At 39.2% G+C, this 23989-nt stretch overlaps 1 protein-coding gene across 5 annotated transcripts in view; it reads right to left on the bottom strand.

Annotated features, from left to right (window-relative positions):
* Nucleotides 1-23989, bottom strand: part of ROBO1 (roundabout guidance receptor 1) — a 736398-nt gene that overhangs the window by 361374 nt on the left and 351035 nt on the right. For 3 of the 5 annotated variants that reach the window (XM_054805401.1, XM_054805391.1, XM_054805428.1), the window contains one exon: nucleotides 13707-13790. The exons of the other annotated variants lie outside the window; for them this stretch is intronic. In XM_054805401.1, the coding sequence (XP_054661376.1) occupies nucleotides 13707-13790 (84 nt within the window). The remainder of the gene's footprint in view (nucleotides 1-13706; nucleotides 13791-23989) is intronic. 5 annotated transcript variants of the gene reach the window in all.

Raw genomic sequence — 23989 nt, 5'->3', positions numbered from 1 at the left:
TGTACTCTGTGGTGGAATCAGGTGGTTTCAGAAGAGCCCAGAATAAATTTTTATTTCATTGATATCATCTAGTTAAAGGATAAGCAAACCCCACTGATTCTGAGATCCTGAAAAGCAGATTAAGAGGCTTTTATCTATTTATTTTAAAAACTTCTTGCAAGAGGAAGACTTCAAATTTAACTTTAACCATACTAATAAATGACAGATTTTAAATCCCCTTTTTCGATAATTTCAGTGCTCTAACATAGTCCTAAAAGCATGGGTTTTACCCCTGCTGGAAAACACAAACAAATAAGCAAGCAAAAAATAATTAAGAAATGTTCAGTACCTTGCAGGACTGGAATCTTCACCATCTCGGTAGAAAAAAGAAGGAAACTACATTTTAAAATGCTAGAGGTCTTAGGATCCTCTGTTGTTCTAGTTGGACTCATGCTCTTAAGTCAGTTTTTGGTCATTTTTTGAAATCTTCCCATGAATAGTATTTATTGGATCCATTGCTTGCTGAAGTAAATGGGCTGTAGTTGGATGGGCATTGGATCAGTCTTACCACGACAGATGTGTTATGGCTAGAAGGAAATCAATATAGGCAGCAAAAGATTGTAGTGAGTCATAATTTCGCACTGTATTCAATTCAAGCTGTGTCCTGACGGATGCACAGCACTGTCTAACACTGCGCTCCCTGCCAGCACCGCTGCAGAGCCTGTCACAGGGACACAGTTTTAGGAATGCTAACTCAGCCATTTCAAACTGCATCACTTTGATACACTTGTCTGCCTAAATACAGCCGTCCCGCTTTGATCAGGCTGCCAAAATAAATGTGTCATGATGCTTTTTCTTTATCTCAGTTCAGCTTCTGGACAGCAGATTTATTTAAGAGCATCTGCAGCTACAAAAAAACCTTAACCTTAATACAAGGACATTTTCCAACCAAGTAAGTAGAAAACTCATCACGATGCCATCTGAGTATTACAAAAGAATCAATGATTCAGATTTTAAAACTTGCTGCATCCATTCCTCAGAGAACTTTTATAGACCTGTTAAGAAAGAGAATTCACCATGTATATTCTTTCTAGGTATTATATTTACAGTCATGTGGTTTAAAAAAAAATATCACTCAACCTCTCTATTCTGTTGTCCTCTGAGTCTCTACTCTCTTGATAGTATTTGTAGCTGTCTTGGTTTGGATCAATATTCAGCATGTTGGGAAGCACAGAAACACAGAGACAAGCTTGCCTGACACACTTGTGTGTATACATGTGAATAAGCTAATAATTAACTTGTACTGAATTTAAATATAAATTAATTAGCTTATAAAGCACTTAAACAATAGAAGTATATTCTAACACATTTGTATGGCAAAAGCACATTCCTGTCAATAACAATAGGGCTCTGCAACTCTAGGTTGTGCTTCTGGAAGAAAGAGCAAAGAACTAATCTCAGTGTTTTTTTTGTCTTTTTCTGGAAAGATAAGGCCTCTGTGTCCTGGAGTTTAAGGGCAGTCAAATAATCTTGCTGTTCCTCACATCTTGTAAGTATTAGTTTTTCAAGGACAATTTTTGGCCAAGAAAATAGTTAGCTTCAGGTAGGTTAAGATCAACACAGCTTTTTGCTTGCTTGCCTTTTTTTTTTTTTTTTTTTGTGTCAGAGTTCTTCCATTACAGAATCACAGACTGGTTGAGGTTGATAGGGACCTCTGGAGGGCATCTTGTCCAGTCCCCCTGCTCAAGCAGGGCCACCTATAGCCACTGGCCCAGGACCATGTACAGACGGCTTTTGAATATCCACAAGAACGAAGACTGCACAACCTCTCTGTGCAACCCGTGGCAGTGCTCTGTCACCCTCACAGGGAAAAAATGTTTCCTGATGGTCAGAGGCAACCGCCTGTGCTTCGGTTGGTGCCCATTGCCTCTGGTCCTGCCAGTGGGCACCACTGAAAAGAGCCTGGGCCTGTCCTCCTTGCACCCTCCCTTTAGGTATTTATCTACACTGGTGAGATCCCTGCCTGTTATTACAAACTTTAGTGCACTTTTAGCTCAATATTGTCTATTCTTAATAAGCTAAAAAAATGGCTCGCTATGCTGGTGTGCTGAAGTGATGCCTAGATTATGACTGCCCAGCTGTTAGCAATGTGTTACAAGTAATCTTGCTTATTAAGAAAAATGTACACCTCCTTTACCTAAACAAACATTTCCTCTGAAAGTTCTTCACTTCATTATAAAGCCTTCCCTTGGGGATGGTTATGCTGTTTACCTGCCTTGTATACCCTTACAAGACCTTGAATTTTGAAGAATTTCCATCAGGGGCTGCCTGGAATCAAAACATTGTGATTACAGAGAATTTTAATTTTTTTCCTCCAAATCTTCAATACATTCTTGAAACCCCTCAAAATGTGTAGGGGAAAAAAAAATAATCAAATATTGAGTGTGATATCTACATCAGCTCTATTATTTTTTTATTTACTTTTTTAGAGAGGGTTTATTTAATTTCTCATTGCATACTATCTGATTGTTTTGATTATGTTATGGATATAATTTTAGTAAGTAATTCTTAATAAACCCAGAAATAGAAGTATTTACATTTATGCATGTAAATTTTGTATAAAAATCCAGTTTTCCCATGGGTGATATTGTATGCTCAAGAACTGAAAAACATGTGCACAATATGCACACATGCAATTTGTGTGCATATTGTGCAACAACAGTCACGCTATTCCCACAAATTTCTACAGTATCTTTTCCAAATAAGCTTTCTTTCTACTTCATCCATTTGATAATGGTCTGGAAGGTATAATTAAACAGCTACCATTTTGGAGGAAAAAATAACCCCCAAGCCATTTCCAGCCTCCTGTGATGTACTTACTATTCATTAAAAGTGATCTCTAAAGTCTATGTAACACCTGAACATTGCACAGTAGTTTTTTTCCAGAGAAACAGGCATGTCCCTCCCCCGCCAGGCTATTATGTTAAATTTGCCATTTGCGGTTTTATAAGAAATCCACAACACTAACTTTGTCATCACTTGATCGGTAAGTTCATGACCCTTTCACCTTCCTCTTCCTTTCTCTTGTGTTTCCTGTCAAAGTTTACCATTTCCACTGATGTGAAGATTGCAATATTATCCATTTGTTTTTAAGCAAAAAAATAAAGAAAAATAAGCTACATATGAAATTATGAAAGGCCTCATTACACATCAGAGTACAAATAAACAATCTTACTGAAAATGAAGCAAATGATACTTTGCTATCCAAAAATTTAAATCTACTGAAAAGCAATTTGGTTTCCCTTGGACAATACTTGCTCCTAACAGAAAGAGCAAAATCTTGTATTTGGCTTTACACAAATCCAGAAACAAGACAGAGAAATTTATTCTGCTAAAGATTAGACACAAATAAATACAGAAAACAGTTTTTCAGTGTTTTTTGAGTGGGTAAGTTATGAGTGTTTGAGTGGACTGATTACTCCATTCCAACTTTTGCCAAACTGCAACCTTTCTTTTCCTGTTGGATAGTAACCATGAAATTAGGGAAAAAAAAAAAAAACAAAAAACAGGAGAATGAAGCAACTGGAGTTTATTAACTCACAAGAACTATCTGATGGGAATAGAAGGAAGAGGCAGAGAATCTAGTCAAAAAGCTAGTGTAGATTTGGAATAGATTATTTCATAATATTCATAGTTTGAAAAAAAAAATAAGATTAGGGTTCTACCTGTACTTAGGAGTGCAAAATAATTTAGGATTTTCTGAAATATAAAAAAAGCAGCAGTGAGTTTTAGTAGTAATTTTTCATTGCTTTTTATGAAGTATCAGACAGAAACCCTATAAATAATATACTGTCCAGTAAACTGTAAATTTTACCACAGAAAAATGTCTCCTTTCTTATACCAGGGTCACTGAAAATCAATACACTTCCTTCTAAAAAGCTCTCTACAATGTTTTAACACTTGTAGGTGATGGTTCAACTTTTTATGGTTTATGGATAAGTAATGTACAAGAATCACACGCATACACATAAAGCACTGAAATAAATGTCTGATAGTCCTTCCAGAATGATCTGATAAAAATAACTCTGGATCCTCTGATAGATGCTGATTTTTATTTTCTTATTCAGTGTTGATGTATGAAGCTGTGATGCTGGGACAAGAGTTGCAATTATAAACAGTGCTAAAAGGAGAGATCAATTTTGATGGGAAATTCTAATTTGACAGATTCTTTGGTTTTTTAGACTCCCACATATTGGGTTCAACGCTGTCTCCCACAATATTCCTGTATCCCAGCAGGGACATTATGGTCTGGATGGGTGAACTACCAGATGAGTAAAAACTTGATGATTCATCGTCTCAGAAGGTAGTGGTTAATGGGCTGCAGCCTTCCTGGAGGACAGTAACAAGATGAGGGACTGCCAGGTCTGTCCTGGGACCTGGCCTGCTAAAGATCTTTATCAGGGACCTGGAGGAGGTGAAGGAGGGCATGCTCCTCATGTTTGCAGGCAAAATCAAACTGGGGGAACCAGTCCACACGCCCAACAACAGGGCTGGCACCTGGAAGGAGCCAGACTGGCTGGAAGAACGGGCCAACAGAACCTAATGAAATTTAACAAGGACAAATGCAAAGTCCTGCTGTGGGAAGGAAGGAAGAACCCTCTGCATCCGCGCGGGCTGGGCACTGCCGGGCTGGGGAGCAGCTCTGCTGTGAAGGCCCTGGGGCTGTGGGCCGGCAGCAAGCTGAGCCTGAGGCAGCAGCCTGCCCGGGCAGCAGGGATGGCCTGCAGCACCCTGGGCTGCACCAACGGCAAAGCCAGGACACCAAAGGAGGGGACTGTCCCCCACTACTCCGCAGTCATCTGGAGTACTGCATCCAGTTTGGGGCCTCTCAGGACAAGAAAGATGTCGATAAACAAGGTCCGGTTCAAGAGAGGGTCACCAGGATGATCAGGGCTGGAGCACTTGCCTGGGAGGCTGCGGGACCGGGGCTTGTTCAGCCTGGGGAAGAGGCAGCTATGGGAGAACCGAACAGCCACCTGCCCATACCGACAGGGAGATAGCTGAGGAGATGGAGACACGCTCTTCACGGTGGCCCATGGCAGGGTGAGAGACAACAGGCATAAGTCAAAACAAAAGAGGTTCAGACTGAATAGAAGGAGAATTTTTTTCCCTATGAGGACAGGCAGGCAGCAGAGCAGGTTGCCCAAAGAGGCTGTGCCAGCTCCGTCCTTGGAAATTTTCAAGACCTGACTGGATCAAGCCCTGAGAAGCCTGGTCTGACCTCACAGCTGACCCTGCCTGCACAGGAGGTTGGACTAGAGACCTCCAATGGTTGCTTCCAACTTGCATTATCCTGTAAATCCATGATCTTATATAGTAATTATTATGAAAAATGACCAACAATGCTAATATCTGAATTATAAGAAATTACCTTTCAACTTTTTTCTTTTCCTATGATACTCAAGAAAGTGCACTATTTTAGACACAAAAAATGAATGTTGCCATCTATACAGTACATTTCGCTGCCATGCATCTAATGAGACCATGTTCATTAGTAACTTCCTACTTCTTTAAATAAAACAAATTGCCCGGCTAAAACAAAAGACTAACTTCTATAACCCACCCTGATGAGGATGAGGAGTGATGATCTCCTCTTACCTTTTTCATCCTGTGATAATTCATACTCTTTTGACCTACCAGCAGAAATTTGCACTTCTGAACATCTTCACAAATTGCTTTGCATACTTAATTCACTGAACTGACAGCAGTGTCTGAGGGTAATTTGCTCTGTCTTTACTCTTGCTAGGAGGCCCTCAGCAGAAAGCCTCTCATCAACTCCAGGGGTTCCTCTCTGTGACAGTCCAAATGGAAAAGAGAAAGTATAATACACTGAGAATGCCTTTTGTTTTGATTTTGCTTGTCTCATGATTAATTAGGAACACATGAACTCAAGATTAAAATGCTGCTCCTGGGGAATCAAATCTAGCATGCGTCGCCTATCACAAATTTAAATCTTTGAAAAGGAGATTTCAAATTCCTGTCTGAAAACTGCTCTAGAATCTGCTGCTGTAAAACTTCCTAAATTTCTATCCTAAATTAACTAGGGCCCATTTTATGCCTGCTTATTCTTTTGTCAAGTAGTAACATGTGAGTAAAAGCTTAGAATCACCCATTATAAGAGCATGCATTTTCAGCACTGTTTGAAGACAGGCTATTTACCAATAACTAGGTTTCTTCAAGTTGTATAGTCAGAGTGCTTTGCAGCTGATTTTTTTCCCTATGTGTTTTCTAAGAACATAAGGCTGGCAACAAATGCCAATCACACACATACACACACCCCCTTCATTAAGACCTCTGTCAAAATAAGCTTTCTGTTCCCTGATTATTTTAATAGCCCTTTCCTGCACATTCTCTAGCTCCAATTCATCTTCCTGAGATATGGTTGTTTAGAACAATCCCTACTATCTCAGCTATATAGGCGCATATACTGCTACTAATGTCATCATGAGACAAATTCTTCGCACACTGTTTTGCTATCTTTTTTTCGGGGAGGGACGTGGGGGTGTCATTTTAAATTGGTCTGACGGCTACCAGAAAACTCACTATCTGGTTGAGAAACATGAGATGTTGCCATTGCTTTCTGTTTTACTCAAAGCTCTGCCTTGAAGTGTAACACAATAACTGGAGGAGGAAATATTCTATAAACTTTTTCGTAAAAAGTGGCAGTGCAAGATTTATGTAAGTGGGAGTATCTGTGCTCCAATATTGCTACTATATGTTTTAATTTAATTATTATTGCCCAAATATCGCTATTGTTGACAGGCAGTTCTATTGATTGGTGTTATATTTACATCTATATTTTAATACATATTGTAAAAAAAATCCTCAGTATCTGTGTCACAGCAATGCTTGCAAAGAGAAGCACAAAACTGAAAGGACCTTTCTGGCAGTTTAGATTGACATGGGGAATGGAAAGATTGCTGATAGACAAGAGCAGGGGATGGTTTTTTTTTTTTTCCCGTTCTTTCTTCCTTCTTTCTTTTTCTTTAAATAAGCATAACAGTACCCATCTGTTCCTGGATTTAGAGTGCAGATGTACTCTAAGAAGTAACTTTGTAAAATTGGTATCATGGGGGCTCTGTGCTCATTCTCCCAGTGACGCAAGAGCGCTCTTGCTCAGTTGGCAAGTTTTAAAAAAGAGAAAGACTATGAAAAAGGTCTAACTGCTGGCTTTGCATGTATCCTGAGATGTAAAAGTCAAGCAGTCTACTGAGCATTACCACTAGCAATAAGGATTCTATAACTGCAATTAAATTAATGTTGCTGCTATCTAATCTAGTGATTCATTCAGCTCTGTCAGATGTCTGTTGGTTCTGCAGTGCAAACAAGTGTTTGTTTTTCTCTTCAGGTTGTTGGACATGATGAACTCAGTGCAATATGAGACATGCCGATAGCTTACTTGGAATACTTGTACGGAAACAAGACCTTTATTTTGTTCAAACATCGCTACCTACCTGCTTCACATCTGAAATTACAGCCTCCTCCCAACCCAAAATATCCTAACTCTACAACCTACATCTTAATTTACCACTTTTTGCATTCCATTAGCCAAACTCTGCTTCGGTTTCATATGTTTTTTCCCCAGTATCGCTCATTCTTTCCAACTAATCCTTAAACTAAAGATGATAATTTAGAAGGAATGTCAAATCAAATAGCAACTCTTTCTTTACAACATTCTTATTTGTCATCCTGTTGCATATCATAGCTTTTTCTCCTCTCACCTCTTCCTCTCTGCCACAAAATCTGTATGTGCATTTACTACCTCTACTAATCTGTTAGAAAAGAAATGGCTGAAAAAGTACTCCATTTCTCACAGGATAAGTCTTACTGTAGACTTCCACCTTTGATGTCAAAGAAGTGTTTTCTTGAATGTCTTTTCAGAACTGCCACTTTTCAAAACAAGCACTCAATAATACAAAGGATAACTGTGTTGGGTTTGCGTGGCAAGGTTTTGGTATCGGAGGGCTACAGAGGTGGCTTCTGTGAGAAGCTGCCAGAAGCTTTCCCCGTGTCCAACAGAGCCAATGCCAGCCGGCTCCAAGATGGACCCAACACTGGCCAAGGCCGAGCTCATCAGTGACGGTGGTAGCGCCTCTGGGGTAACAGAGTTTAGAAGGGAGAAGAAAACCACCAAGGGCAATCTGTCTTATTTGACACAGGACAAGTGGTGATCCACTACGAATAATTCTCCTGATCACATAACAACATAGTAGTAAAAAAGGTAATGAGAGAAAAAGGGATGGGATCCCTTGTCATACAAAAGAACACCACCACAATGATTTCATGATTAAAATGAGGGGGGAAAAAAAAATCAAAGGCTAACTTTGGGTCACAAGTGGGAACCACAGGATTTCTTTGCATACTGGAAGAGTCTTTTGAGAAAACTATGAATAAAAAAGTTTGTTTGGAAAGATTCCTTTAGAAAGCCATGAATCTACTTAATGAGGAGTGGTGATCCTTGTCTGCAAATGTTTGACTGTATAGTGCTAATTTAACAAGCCATCATTCTGGTCTCTAACGCAAGCGATACTCTGTGATCTGTTAAATGATCCCCAATATTTATGTCACAGTTGATTTAACAGGAAATGTGCTACTTCCTGGAATATAATGCATGCACACACTTCAATAGCACAGCACAATGCAATCTCAGAGATTACTCTGCAGCCATTGATTATGTGGAAAATAACTGAGGCTCACACTTGATGCTTGCTGCCCTTGCACTATTTTGGGGAGGAAGAAAGAAGCCTGTGAGCTAAGAGTGAACAGTTACTTTACCAATCAAACTGGCAAACCACACGTGAAATCTGATGTGGAAAAATTAATTATTCATTTCTTGAAAATCTGCTCTAGCAGGTAAATATTAAAAGTATGTTTAGTAGTTTTAGTCAAGACAGTTTAATCCTATGCTCTTCTTCAGGTTTCCTCACTCCCTGCTGCAGGGCTGTGGCTCCCGAAGCTCCGCAGGCACTAGGGGACATCATTCAGCACATCATCTGCTCCATTTGACCACTAACCACAAGCTCTTCTCTTGGAAATCCTGATGTTATTTGAGGCCCTTCCTTCTATGAGCTTTTTTCCAAATTCTCCATCTCCTGAGTTCCTGCAGAGTATTTATTTGGATGATTTTCCATATTTCTCCTCTGATACACAGCGGGAACTCTCCTACATCTTTTTCCTTGCTTCCCTTCCTTTTCTGTTTGTTCCTGTACTTATCTCCAGGACTTTACTGAAAAAAATAACGATGGGTAACTTAAGGGTTTCTTTCCACTCTAAAATACCTGTCCAAACAATAGTCTTTGTCTGACATCTCTGCAGCCTAAACTTGACAAAGAACTGAATTCCTACTTGTATCTTCCCTTTCCCTGCCTTTCTTTGGTGATCAGAAAAGATATAATTATATTCTCTGGTGCACGCTCCTATCAGCTGGTTCTCCTTTCAGAAACTGGATCCAAATTCATGGAGAGGTGGGATTACTTGCAATCATTTTTAGGTATCTATATCACTGCTAGTCACCTGAAGTTCCTTTACAATTTGCAGAAAGAGAAGCAGGCATAGTTATAGAACATTTCAGAAAACTACTTTGGATGTCTTCCTTAGGGCAAATTAAGAACAACAAAAAGTATCTAAACCACATGCTTTTATCCCTTTTATCCTATTGAATGTCACTGTGATCTGGCTTGTTCTTTATGCACATTGTTAAAATAGTAATTTAGATTTTTACTATTACACATCTTAACTATGCAATTATTTTCCAATCTGGCCTTGACAGAGTAGAATTGGTCTTTTGTGAAGATGTAGACAAGGTAATCTTCCTGGCTCATTTCTTTAAACTGACAGAGTTACAGTTAAAAGTTTTGGGGTTTTTTTAACCCTGATCTGCTGAATCAATCCAGATATGTCTAGCATCTTTAATATCCTACATATGTGGTCACATCAGCTTTTAGATTTTTTTTTATTTTTAGCATTTCTCTCATATCAAATATGCCAGAGAAAACCTTCCTATAAGCTCCTTCAGTCTAACGCCAGTGTCATACATGCACAACAATCCTGTGACTGAACTTCCTTTCTTGGTTTGTTATTTATTCAACTCCTATTTATTTACATTACAAATACTTTCCAAAAGTGATCATCTTTAATATAGATGTGTATACAGCTTCTCTATTTAGGTCTATATTTAATAATAACAACTACTTTGATAATAAAACCCCAATGATCTATAAAAAGTACAACCTATTGGATACCACATTACTATACTGATTAGGGCGATAAAAAAATCAAGAGTTTGGTCCTGTAACATACTAAAAAAATGAAAAGTCAAATAAAAGTTCATCATTTTCCCATAATAACAATCTTGAAATTTATCGACAATTTCAAACTTTATCTGAAATAACTTGGGTTAGCAGCTCCTCTCTGCCCCCTGAAACTGATGTGTTTCCTGTGTGGTACGAGGTTACTTCTCAAGGCAAGTTCCCACATCCAGAGAGGAGACAATGGAACCTAAAGGGATAGCCAAAAACCTCCTGGTTTAAAGTGGATTTTAGGAGAACACGCTGAAACATTTTCTAGGAGTCATGTACCTCCACTTCAGAACAGTATGAAACAGCTGCATCTATTCATCCTGAAAAACATATATGGACAGAAAAACATGTAGGAAAAAATTACAATCTTTAACCCTGAAACTTCCCATACTAGCAAATGCTTTGCTTGGTTATCCCACAGCTAAACTTACGTGGAACTAGAAGGAAGATGTGCCCTACAGATGTATCACTGCTCTTAGTATGAGTAAAAATTTGTGATCCTACTCTATGACAGCAAGTTGTTAGCTTGTTTGGGTTTTGTCCATTCAGACACCACCTGAAGATAAATACAGGATTAAAAAATAAACTGCTGCTGTTTTTGCCCACAGGTCCAGACATACTGGACTTGATTTAAGTGATTTCAGGAATGAGTCAGAGAATTTTAAGTACAAACCTTTCCTTTTGGAGACTGGAATTCTACAGGTAAGACAGAACAAAAAATGATCTAAGAATACTTCTGTAAAATCCACGTACTCCATATTAGGCCCACATAAATGGGCCCATAAATTAGAAAAAAAAAAAAAAGTAACTTTACCTATAAGATTGTATTACAGTTAATGTTATTTTTAAAAATCCTTACTGATTACTATAGAAACCTGTTGAACTAATTTTAATAAATACCTCAGGGCTTTTCCATATAAACCAAGGTATACACACATAATGCTACTGATTACTATTACATAGTGGAAGAAAAATACTGGATCGTTAAATTTTTAAACGTGAAAAAACTTGGTCTTTTCTTCATTCAGTGTTCATTCAAATAGAGGCACAAAAACTCCAATTAAACAAAACCAGCCATCCTCTCAGTTTTCAATTTGGTTCAGCTTGTGTTTGCTTCTAACTCGATCCCGACTTTTGTGTTTGCTTGGAAAACGCCTATTAGAATAGAGCCTAGAGTTAAGATCTGGAGCCTCTGGGGAACTACTAGACCAGGGTTTGATTTTGTCAGTCCTCCCAAATGACCCCGTTAGTGTCCAAGAGGCAAGTTAAACAGCTGCAACACCCCGCAGAAGCCCATCCTCCGACGCGGCGCCAGGATGCTCGTGCGCACCTTGGTTGGGTGAAGGGTCCTCGTGGGTGGGTGGACACAGAAGGGTCTGTGCTCTGCTTGGGGAGTCGTCCCATGTCCCCACGCTCAGAGGGGAGCTACTGTCTTAAACGTTGTCTTATACGGCTTAAATACTGCCCTGCAAGGGGGGTAAAAATGTCTCCGCTGCGGAGCAGCACCGCCTGCAGCCCTGGCACCCTCCACCTGCCATCACCCACCGGGACACTCGCCATGGCAGGTCCCTGCCAAGCCTCCAGCCCCTCTTTGAAACATGCCAGTGGGAAAAGGTGATGGTGTCTCCCCCTGAAATCTTACCCCCACTACTCTCGTGGCTAAGTGGAGGGTGGCGCAGGGCCCCATCTCGCTCCTCCGCGGGCAGACGTGGGGCTGGCAGGCGTGGGATGCTGCCTGCTGGGCACCTGCCCCAGGCCAGGGAGGGGTGAGGGGGCTGGAGGGGAACAGATCGCTCCTCTCTAGGCAAAACTAAGCAACTCAATTAATAATAGAGTCTGACTTATGGTCCCAAATAAATTAGTGGCTGCTTAAACACAGGACCCAGGGATCATCGTTCCCAGCCCTGTTTTCTGAAAGCAAAAATCTAACTTACAGTAAGTTAAAAAAAGCATTATTTAAACTATATTCATTTTCATTTTGTCAATAGGATGACCCCATATGCATCAGGGCACATAGATGTACCAAAATCAGAAAGGGGGGGCAGGGGGGGAATTTAGGAAAAAAAAGAAAAAGATTACTCAGAAGGTAGAAAAGTCTAAATAATCCACATGCAGCAGGGTTCATGCTATGTTTTTCTAAGCAAGCACTATTTTCTTGACCAAGGGAAAATTTGTATTGCTTTGCTTTTTTACCTTTTTACAAAAAAATTTGTTTTAGACTGGAATAAAATTATGTGACAAGGTTTTAAACCACATGCAGGGATGATTGCGAGGGGTAGATGATGAAAGCCGTAATCAGTGTAAGTGGTGTATAACAGACCTGAAGTTTTATGAATGGACAAGAAATTAGTCCTTCTCTCTTATACCCGTCTATCCTCCTCTTGTATCCTGTAAGACTGTCTTAGTTATGAATGTCTGATTCAGGATGTTTTGTTAATGACTTGACTATATGCAATTTTACACAGAGTGAGGAGTAGCAACACTAGTAACCTACCGATAAAGTATTTAAAGAATATCTTCGAGTTCAATGTCCAAATCATTTGCCCTCCTTCATTCCCTTCTTTCCCTTTCCCAAAGTTGCTACCACCAGAAGAATTAATACTTACCTTCACAACCTAAAAGTTACTTAGATCTAGAGCCTGTCACCGTACTGGACCACCACGAAAACCACAGACTCAGGGACTCTGTAGCTGAGCCCGGGCTGCGCTCAGCAGCGTGACTCCTGGAGCTGGGTGTCTTTTCAGTGCGCGGAGGAGTTGCAGGACTGGGTCCCTCAGAGATCACTGCTGCAACACACCGCACGGTGCTGCTTATCTGTGGCTTTTCTTATTTGGCCTAGAGACATGTTTCTCTAGTTTATGCAAAGCAGAGGCCAATGAAACAGATTCTTCTCTGGTCACATTTTAGTTTCACTTGGATTTTTTTTTGGTCCTGCTGCAATATATTTTACTTTTGTTTATAACAGAAACAAAGAAAGAAACCCCACAAACCAACAAAATAAACATATGGAAAAATCCCTGCCTTTGGTCTTCAAAAAAATTGCTCTGAGATGATATATTGCCTCATGCACTAATATACACAATTGGAAGGAAAATAATGGGTGCATTGTTTCAGCAACAGAAAAGGACTTTAAACATTTAAATAATTGAAATGTACTGTAACGCACACAAAAAGACAGTCATCTTGGTTAGTTAAAAGGCACAATAATATTTCCCAACGGTACTAACAATGCTGAACTTCTAGGGTGATGGTGAAAGAGAGCCAGCTAGCAAAGATGATTAAAAACCCATGTACAGGTGGTAATGGCAGATGCAGGTGGAAAGCGTCAGAAGTAGGCAGTCAGGAATATTTTGGAAAGATGCACTCTACCTGTGTAGCCCAGCGAATTGTCGCCATTATCAGAGGTGGGAAGTGGTGTCCCGCTGTCGTTTCCCCTCTCTAGGTCGTCGGAGTCTGTCGGAAACAACACCAGAGCTGCTGATGGGGTCACAGGAGTAACAGTAGTTGCCATTTCGATCACAACACGTCCAGACACAATTAAATCCACACATGACAGCAAGAGCCACAGTGCCAGCGCACGGCACGCTTCCTCCTTCCCCCTCCTGCCTGGCGGTGCCCAGCGAAAGGCAGCCGGGAGCATTGCCCGGGGTCCCCACAACGCTGCCCGCTGTCCCCCTCTGCCCACTCCAAGTCCGGCTCTGCAGCCCGCCAGGCGCGGTGGCCACCCTGCCAGCGCAGGCTGTGGTGAGCATATGGGGACGGGAAGGCAGGGGAGCTGAATGCTAGCATTGCTAATTTTCCACCTTATTGTTAATCAAAGCTATTGACTGTGATCACTCCCCATCATCGCTTCATCTCCTGGCAATTACAGACTCAGGGGACTTCACCTCTTTGTGGGGAGGAGGCGGGGGGGAGACGGACGACTGTGTCTTGGCAAGCACAGGGGGGCTGCTCTACCTCTTCTGGAAGATGGGGCAGGGGAAAGGGGTAGAGCCCCTCTACGAAAAGGCAACAGTTTATCAGCGTAAGTAGTAAGGTGCATTTTCTGAGTTGAAAGATGCTTGCGAGGAAACATTCCATTTTAATGTCACATCAGGAAAAAAAAAATAAATAAAAAAGGGAAGGCAGCTGGTCAGCTAAACACTTAAATGAATACGTGTTTTAAGACCCCAAGATAAATTGCTGATCAAAACACCGCGAAGCACCACGAAGATAACTCATAACAATGAACTAAATAATTCAAAGCAAAAAAATAAAAATCCCAGTGGCTCTGAAAACAAAACAGCACAACCCAAAGGAATTTGTTGTCAATATCACTAGAGCTTTTTACTCTCTTTTATACAGCTTAATATAAAACTGTTTATTACACTTAAATTCCATTTTTACCTTATTTTTGACAGTGCACTGTACAATAGATAACACTTAAAAAGTAACATTAATATTTTGTTTAAAAAACACTGCAAGAAACAAATCTCTTTGCAAGAATATCACTACCACAACAATAGGCTGCTTATTTCTTTTTCCTGTTGACAGGTGTCAGATAATTTATTAATTATTGTAAAGACCCTGAATAGGAAAGATACATTTTGTGCTCTCACACAGAGACATATTCTGGACTTCTATAATGACTGAAAGTAACTCTTTCTTTTCAATAAAATGCACATGCTGCTAAAAATCATTCTGAAGTTTCACAAAACACCTAAACCAAATATGTATGAAATTAAACTACAACAAAACCATAAGCTGATTTTTTTTTTCCTGGATGCTTAATTTTACTAGCTCAGTCAATCTAATTTTTAAAATGTGATGCCAAACATTCATATTCTCCATTTGTTTTTTAAACAATCTTATAGAGACAGCATCTTTATAAATCAAAATCTTTTTAATGAATTACAAAACAAACAAAAAAAAAGAAAACCAAAATCCTCAAGACCAACCCACTGAAGGGGACTTATTGGAAAATATACTTCTTTAAAAAAGCCAATTAAACAATTGATAGCATGCCTTTTAAAATACTGTTGTGCAAATTAGGAAAATAAAAGCCCAAACAACAAAAACCAACCAAACACCAAGACAGTGTTTCATCCTGACAGATGAAAAAAGTGAAATATGTTCATTTATTGGTCCATTCATCTTTGCTGGCTCACTAATGGCCAATGTCACGTACATCTTTTAAATCTGCTCTGAAAATGGCTGTAGAGTGACTGGATCAACATTCTGCTTCTCCAGATTGCTCACTTATTTGCATTCAAGGGTTGATTGGGTCAGAGTTTTAAATTACAGCAGTAGAGGACAGAAGGACGGGACTTTTTATTAAATTAAGAGGCAGAGACTGTGCCTACTTTTTTTAGGGCAAATATTTATAACCTACTACAGAAAGCTCAGACCGAGATTTCAAGTAACGAACCTGCTGATCATCATTTTGAAAGATTGATTGCCTTCTAGGAGATTTAACCACACACTACTCAAAATGATGAAGGAGGAGGAAGATGCACTGAAAGCTTCTGGAGTGTTCTCCGTGTCAGTGTAACACCTGGCATCATATGCAAAATATAATTGCGTAATGAATTGATTGTCTTTTTTACTGAAGATACTCCCTCAGACGCAGCATTCCCAACAATGGGCCACCCTCCTCGAAACAGCTCACGAAACAACCGATGCTCGTGCCCTTTTAGCAAGGCTCCTAAACGCGGGAGCTTAAACAGGAGCAGTCTCCATTTCAGAAATGCTGTACGTTTAATTCAGCCAACAGGACAGGAGAGCAGCAGCTTTAAAAACTAGGCTACAACTACTCGCAGACATGTAGGCATGAAAATCTTGGCTTCGATACCTCCACTGACAGGAATGAGGGGATTAGTCTCTTTTTAACACTACCGATATTTACATCATAGCTGTTAGTGACAATGCACTTATTATTTACCATCTGAAAGTACACAGACATTATTCACTCTCTCATTCTTTGAGAAATGCTACTTTATGACCTCGTCATAAAGAACATGATATTCAACTCATTGAATTTAATTTCAGCTCTGTCACAAGATCCAGCTCTGCCTTTGCTTGAGACTCTCTGTTAAAACTTAACAGAAATAAGTACTATTGACTTACACGGTGCATTTCACCATGCGACTGCTGTGAAGGCACTCTCTTGAATGGGCGGTAAAGGGCCTGAATGTTAAGACGTGATGTATTTCTTATGACTGCCTTGCTGTAGGATCAGGCAATTTTCCACTTGGCTTTGCTAAACATAATGAACGATTTTACATCGTTACACTTTTTGAACTAGTCGCCGTGCCAAAAAAAAAAAAAAAAAAAAGTGAAGGGGATGAATTATATAACCTGGAACAATTCACCTGATGTATGAAAAATTTACAGCTCAGCCTGAGTCAAAGCGGAGGCTGAACTCCGTGTCTCATCCCTCTAGAGAAATGCCATAATCACTCTACAACAGGGCTCTCATCTCGTTCAAACTAATATGAAGGGGTAGAGGTTTCACTGAACTGACAGAGAGAGATGTCCCTCAAAACAACTTTCCAGTAAGGTTGAACGTCTTGGTTGAATCTGTATCAGACAGGAGGAATATAAACTAAAGTCTCTGAAATCCTAGCTGCTCAGAAAAGCCTATTTTCAGTGAAATAAAACTTGCACTTAAAAAACACCTAAGCAGCAATTGGTTGATTTACTAAGTCAAAAAACCCCCACAAACCCAACCAAAAAACCAACAAAAAAACCCCCAACATTTAATTCAACAGAAAATTATTTTTACCTGTAAGTATGCAAAACTTCAGGAAGAATCTAAAAGGAGTTCCCTCCTCGTCTGCCTCTTTTTTTTTTTTTTTATATAGTCCCAAACGGGTTTATTTTGGAAGAGGAAGATGAAAAGTGAAGCCTTGACTACCAAAGAGAAAAAAAGGAGCAAAGAAGTAGAGTTGCTACTAAACTTTTCTTTCACAGGAGCATTTGAGAGAGGCCTTATTTGAGAGGGGGAACTCCCTCATCGTGATAAAAATATCTCATTCCCTCTTTCCACAGCCATTTCCAGAGCCACTAGTCATTAAGCTGGGCAACTATCCGAAGGCATTAAAAAGAGGCCAACAATCATCTTGCTAGGGGAGCGCTAAGTTTACCAGCACCGAGCAGTGTAGATTTTTGGTGGAACGGTTTCAGGTTTAATCAGCGCAGCCCAAGCACAGAGGAAACCTTCAGAGCAGCGAGAGGATTTGGCTTCATCGTACAAGTTCAGAGCAAGTTCAGGTGGTCCAATGGCAGTCAGATAGCACCAAAGATTTATGCAAATGTGGAGAACCTCTTCCAATGAAATTTCCACTGAAATCCTTAAGTTACTTGATTTTATTGGACTGCAGCAGGAGCTACTAAACACCATTCCTACTTTAATTTACATATCTTTAACCCTTCAAAATGATCAGTAAATCTGAAAACTGAATATTTACTGTTGTTATTTTTCTCTTGGCTCCTACAACACCTCACACCAGAGACATTTATTTTCGCAGGTACTTACATTCAAGTGCTTTGTGCAATCCTAACCTCGAAATTATATTAAATATGCTTTTAACCATGGCTCTCCTATTCACAGAAAAGTCACTAGTGATTTTTTTTTTTTTTCTTCTCCAACAGTAATAGAAAGCAATGCCACGGTTATTGCATCTTTTGTACCAGGGAGATATGTCTGTATGACACATTTTATTGATGATGCATCCTTAAAAGTCCCCAAATGATTCAGTATTGATGCCCTGGCCCATCCTCTGGAGGACATAAAGAAAAATTGAAAAGACCTAAACAGACACAACTTCTTACTACTGTAGGAATCTCATGTATCTGAGTTTCTACACAGGTCATAGTTTATCTGAAATTAAAGCCATCTACTGAAAAATGTCTGACTACAAAAATAGTAGCTGTTGCCTTATTTAATTCCAAAATATATAACTTCATTATTTCTTGTTCTGTTTCTCTAAATTTCATCATCAGCTTGGAGGTACAAAACTGGGAGGAAACAGCATGATCAGCATTTTGCAAATGAACATTAATAAAAGATTAGGGTGAAGCAAATGAATATAAACTACTATCAATATTAGAATTGTGTTCTACAAATTGGATCAATTCCCATTGATTCTTTTCTAGTGATCTAGAGGAATTCAGGAAGAGATATCAGAAAAAAAACCCCAACTCTGACTGCATCAAACCACAACCTAAGATGAGGAAATAAATTAGTAGCCTGTTTTTTTCAGTATTTTGATTTATGGTAGGTTTTCATTGAATTACAATAGAAGTACACTATAGTATGTCTTAAGGGATATTTGATTTAATTCTATTTCTTAATTTTTTTATTCATAATGACAAAACATTTTATGCTATCAGAGTATAGGTAAGTAAGGATAATACCAAAGGGAGAACTACTGTTAAATTAATATATCTGTGAAGGAAGTACTATCTAAAATTCTATGTTTATTTAGAAAAATACAGACAAGCTTTCAAGAATGTAGACCTATTCTTCAGATCTGGAATAAAAAGGAAAAACTTCAAGCTATGCACAGAATTGGGAATAATTAGGCCACCCTTAGACTATCACCGCTTCCTAAACACTTGCAGGTCAGTCTCAGAAGCCTATGTAGCATATGGCTGATTAATCTGGAGAATAAACTTACCAATGTTTCATATTAGCTGAAAGGAAACATTGTATTATTTTTAATAAGACTTAACAGAGCAACTTTGTAGAGACATTCACATTCAGCCAGCTAAATTGTTTAAATTGGATAACTTTAGGGAGTTATGACCATTTTCATCAGCCGAGAGTCTCCACAAGTCATTAAGTTGTTCTTCATTAAAAGTTTACACTGCTCAGCTGCCTCATCTTAAAAGTTAAGAAAGGTTTGAGCTAAGGGGAAAAGGCAAGCATTAGTTCTCACATAATGGCTTTAATCTGAGGATCTGGCATGAGTAAATCACAAATAAATCCATAAGGATGATTTCTATTAATGGCCTGTACAAGTATGTTCTAGCAACTGAGTATGTGGTTCTAAAAATAAAATGTACACTATACACAGGTACAGAAATGTTATTCACTACACACAAGAGACAATTTTCTGATGAGAACAGAATCCTTTGTGGTGTAAAAAAACTTAGGAACAGATTTTTCTAAAGCAAGGAAGAATACAGCTTTTATGTAATGGTTTCAGTATTTTTTTGTTGTTGTTGTCTTCAAAGAACAGGACATATGACTGAAATCCTGACAAAACCTCAGCAGTGGATGCTATTTAAACACCTTTCCTTCCCTTCGTTTTCATGATTCATTCAATAACAGCCTTTAACTCAGTAAAAAGTAAATGAGGACTTCAAGTTATGCAAAAGTGGTAAACAACCTCTTTGCATCTTTATGCTGCAAGTAAACAACCTCTTTGCATCTTATTTATTTATTTTAGAAGTAGGTCGTAAACATAGGTGTTAGCAACTTCAACACAGACACAGCAAATGTATTTTATGGAATAGCATAACTACGATTTGTTGGTTTTGTTGTTTAAATCTGCATCACTGGTTTTCAAATTCTGAAGCTGAAGTCTTCTGTGGGATCAGCCATGCAGGAAACCATACGAATATAATTGCATAGCGCCATTTTTGACTGATCACTTAAATTCTCAGAAGTTGGTATTTAGCAGAGAGCGCATAAACACGTGCTGTACGACTTCGATGCTCCCAAATCCGTCCGTTGTCCTCTCTCCGCTTCCCCCCACACCTTGACTTCTCCCTAGCTCTTCCTTGCATTTCTTGGGCTGTCCCTCATAGCGCTCTCCTGTTTGGCATCTGCTCCCATTTCTTTCCCTGCCAGATAAACCCAAAGGTAACAGCCATTCAGGCTAATTAAATGGTGCTGGAAGTGAGTTAACAGGTGGTGGCCCCAGCTGCTTTAGTTGCAGGGGTAGATAAGAGACCCATCACTAGCCTGTATAAGGCACTATGATTAATTAGGACAAGAAGCCATTTGCTAAGGAGGGACAACCAGATTTATAACAGAATTTTCTTCTCTAAGGCATAAGCAAACTTTCTCCAGAAGATACAGAAATAAATGACTTAGTCTAAAATGCTCACCAGTCATCTTGACTACGTTCAATCTGGCATATGCATAGGATTTAACATATTCGGCATAGGTTTCTTCATATCAAGATTTTGTATTTTCTTTTTACTGCAAGCTCTGAATTTGACCTTACTTTAGGAAATTTCCTCTCTCTTAGAGGGTTTCTTATTTTGTTTTCTTCCAAGTGAACTTGCACGTTTCTCAAGAGAGTTCTGATTACTGTGGGAACTACTATCAAGACATTTAAATAATAGCAACTAGCACCATGTACAGCTGAAGAACTGGTTATGCAAGCTTCCCATGCAATCCTCCAACTCCTTGGACTTCTCCTTGCAATAATCCCGTAACCCTTGTAATCAAGTCTATGAGACTACACCCAGTCCTCCAGGCATTAACCTGTGGAGCTGCTGCTTCTATGACTTTAGCCCTGTAAGGTTGTTTTGAGGCTGAATTATGCAGCTGCTTTACAAGTAGCTGCTCTCAAAATAGTAGCAAAGAACTGAGTTCATTTTCTCTTTACTGTAGAACTGGAACACAGCGAGAAACCCACAATGCTTAATTACACCTGATTTTATTCAGCTGAGTGATGAACTTAAGGAAAAGATGAATTTCCCTCATTAATGACTACTACAGACAAACAATGAAAATGCAGGAACTTATTCAACATATCACCCCCAAGAGCCTTGCAGTCGCATGATTTAAAATTACAACTACCATAAAAATGAACAGGGAAGGGGATGTACACAATTCAAGAGCTGATAAAGCCCTTTCTCATTCCCTTGCTTTTCTGTATATGCAAAGTCATCTTCTGAGTTGTCAAAGATATATCTGCAACACAGCTGTGTCATTTACATTTTATTAGTCTATCTGCAGAGCTCAGCATGAAGAATAATATTAAATCAATGTATGTCAATGCTTGTTCATAGAAAGAATGGACATACTTGCACTAATACACTGTCCAGCAAGGGAATACACTGGCACGCTAGGTAAGCCTATCAAAACTGCTATATAAGCAAGAAAGTCTCTCTGATATCGCAAGAATCACAGGTCCTTTTTTTCAGGAGACACTCCCAGCTACGTTTCTCGCTATCCTGGTTTGGATTGCCTCCCCTCCTTTTCGAAGGGCAGCATTTTGTACCATTTTGCTGTTGCCAACACATGTTCTGTGCCTCCCAACAGCGACTTGAGCCACATTGCGATTACTGATTCCCTTAGCATATAGATTTCCCAGAGGAAGTATGTCCTGTTGTTGCTCTTCTGTCTTTCCCTTCCTTTTTGCCTTCCACAATCCCAGCCCTTTGGCTATGACAGAGAAGCCAGCAGACAGGATAGGCTCTGAAGTCCTTTTCCTTTCATACTTAAAGCCGCTCACATTCTATTTAACCCGTTTTCTACACAAAGCAAAAACCTGATGATGCTCTATCCTATGGGGTGATTCAAGGATTTAAAAAAAATGAGGTTTTAACCCTGTGGTAGTTTACAATTAAAATCTTTGTGGCTTAATAGGAAAGTAATTTAGTAAGTAATGTACAGGGATGATCTTGAAGTGAACCGAAAAGGTGAATTGCAAGGTAAACAAAATATTCACACTGACTTGTAAAAAGACATGGAATTGAAAAACGTGCCATGTCAATCAGTACAGCTCTACAAGAACAAATTTACAATGAGCTACCAGCATCATCAAATCACAAATACATATCCATGCAAAGTAGTAGCAAATCGAGTCTGCCCAGAATTCCCTGTCCTATTAACCTTCCAAGACAGTGAATTACCCACAGATATCAAATGATTCTCACTTGCAACACAACTTTTTTTTTTTTTTTTCTTTTTAAATCCAAAGAATGTTGTCTTTTATTCATACTAAGTAGAGGTAAGTACTTCAGGGAAGTTTTTGTCTTTTGTTATTAGATCACAGGGGTTCTTTCTCTAAAGCTCTTCCTAAGAGCTACTGCTTTTGTGCAGCGTAATGAAATGCATTCTACACAGGAGGTTTTTAAGTTTGTCCCTTGGAGAGAAGAGAAGCCGTACAACAGGTGTTCCTCCTTGCTTTGTTTACCTGAGCTGACTACTCGCCACTCAAAATCATATCCTTAAGAAAACAAATGATGGAGCATGTAAGCATTTGCCTGGAAAATTTGATATTAGGCTGAAGTCCTTTCTTGTTCAGGCAGCAAAATGCTCCCATTGACTGTATGCAGGGTTCTGTTAGCACAGCTGTGAATACTTCAGGGAAACGGGAGAAAGAGCCACAAATAAAGAATTAGCAATTACTATCTAGCTCATAATGAAACATACACATATGTCCCAATCAACTTAATAAATCTCAGTCTAAACCGGGAAAGATTCATAAAATAGTGGTAAGTTAATTTCATAGTTTCTAGTGGTTCTTTAGCATCTTCCAGCTGGGAATCTCATTTCTCAGTGTGATTAATGTTGGCCTCAAAAGAAAGCACAGGGTCAAAAATTACGCCGAGTTTATGAACTCAAACTCCAGACGAAATAGAACTACGATGAAATGAAATAGCTGAGGAGAACAATCAATAACTCTTCTATCTTGTCAGAATTCAGCTCTGCAAAATTAATACCAGATAAGAAATCATACAACACAGCAAGGGGTACTTGGCTTTACAAGGATCTACAGATTTCTGTAGATATTGTCAATTTGTAATATTGTGTACATTGAGCATGGGAACTACTAGCTAGAGGCAGTAATTTTGAAACAAAATAGGACCTTCAATAGATCCATGGGAACCCCTGAAATAATTAGAGCTGTAACTGGAAGCACAGAGCCCAAAGCAATAAAGTATGAACACTGAAAAATTATATGTTTTAAACTACACAAATATGATGAGAACAATGCCAGTGTAAGTAACAAAAGCAGCCACATAAAAATTTTGATGGATAAGACTATCAAGATGGCAAAGACGGACCAAATCACATATCTATGTTCAAAAACCAACCAGACCTTTGATACAAACTGCCCAATAAGACATAACCTTATCAGGAACGTCAGTTTGTGTGTTGGTAGATACAGAACAAGATCTAAATAGCAAATAGAAGGAAACAATTATGCCACCCTTAAAAAGTAAAACCAGAAAACCCATAGAGCTAGAGCTCAGGAAATTGGGCTTTTCATAGTAAGGGACTCATTTATCATCACAGTAGTGAACTGAAAATGGAAGCACAGGTGACTAGGAATGCATTGTGTCAGATTTACTTGTAGAAAGTTTCCAAGCATGTCATTGCTGGCTAGGTCACAGCTTTAATATCTCTGAACTAACGTACAACGCTGGGAGAGTGACAGCTCGAAAAAAGAAAAAATTCTTTAGCAAACCCTGATTGTTTGTTTGTGCTAACTTCATTAAACATGTTGGTGCAGCTGCTTTGGGCAGGAAATAAAAAATACTTCTGAAGCAACATTATACATATCATATGTTTCTAGCATGATTGGTTCCATATTGTTGGGGCCCTCAAGCGCCTCTTAGCAGAGTTCCTCAGCAAATTTTAACGTGTCAAACTGGATAAAAGTCAGAAGTAGATGCTCTGTCCCTACGGGCTAGGACAACTG

The sequence above is a fragment of the Grus americana genome, chromosome 1 (assembly GCF_028858705.1).
Source record: "Grus americana isolate bGruAme1 chromosome 1, bGruAme1.mat, whole genome shotgun sequence".
Classification (NCBI taxonomy): Eukaryota; Metazoa; Chordata; class Aves; order Gruiformes; family Gruidae; genus Grus; species Grus americana.
The sequence above is the reverse complement of the archived record's forward strand: the minus strand, read 5'-3'. Positions and strand labels throughout refer to the sequence as shown.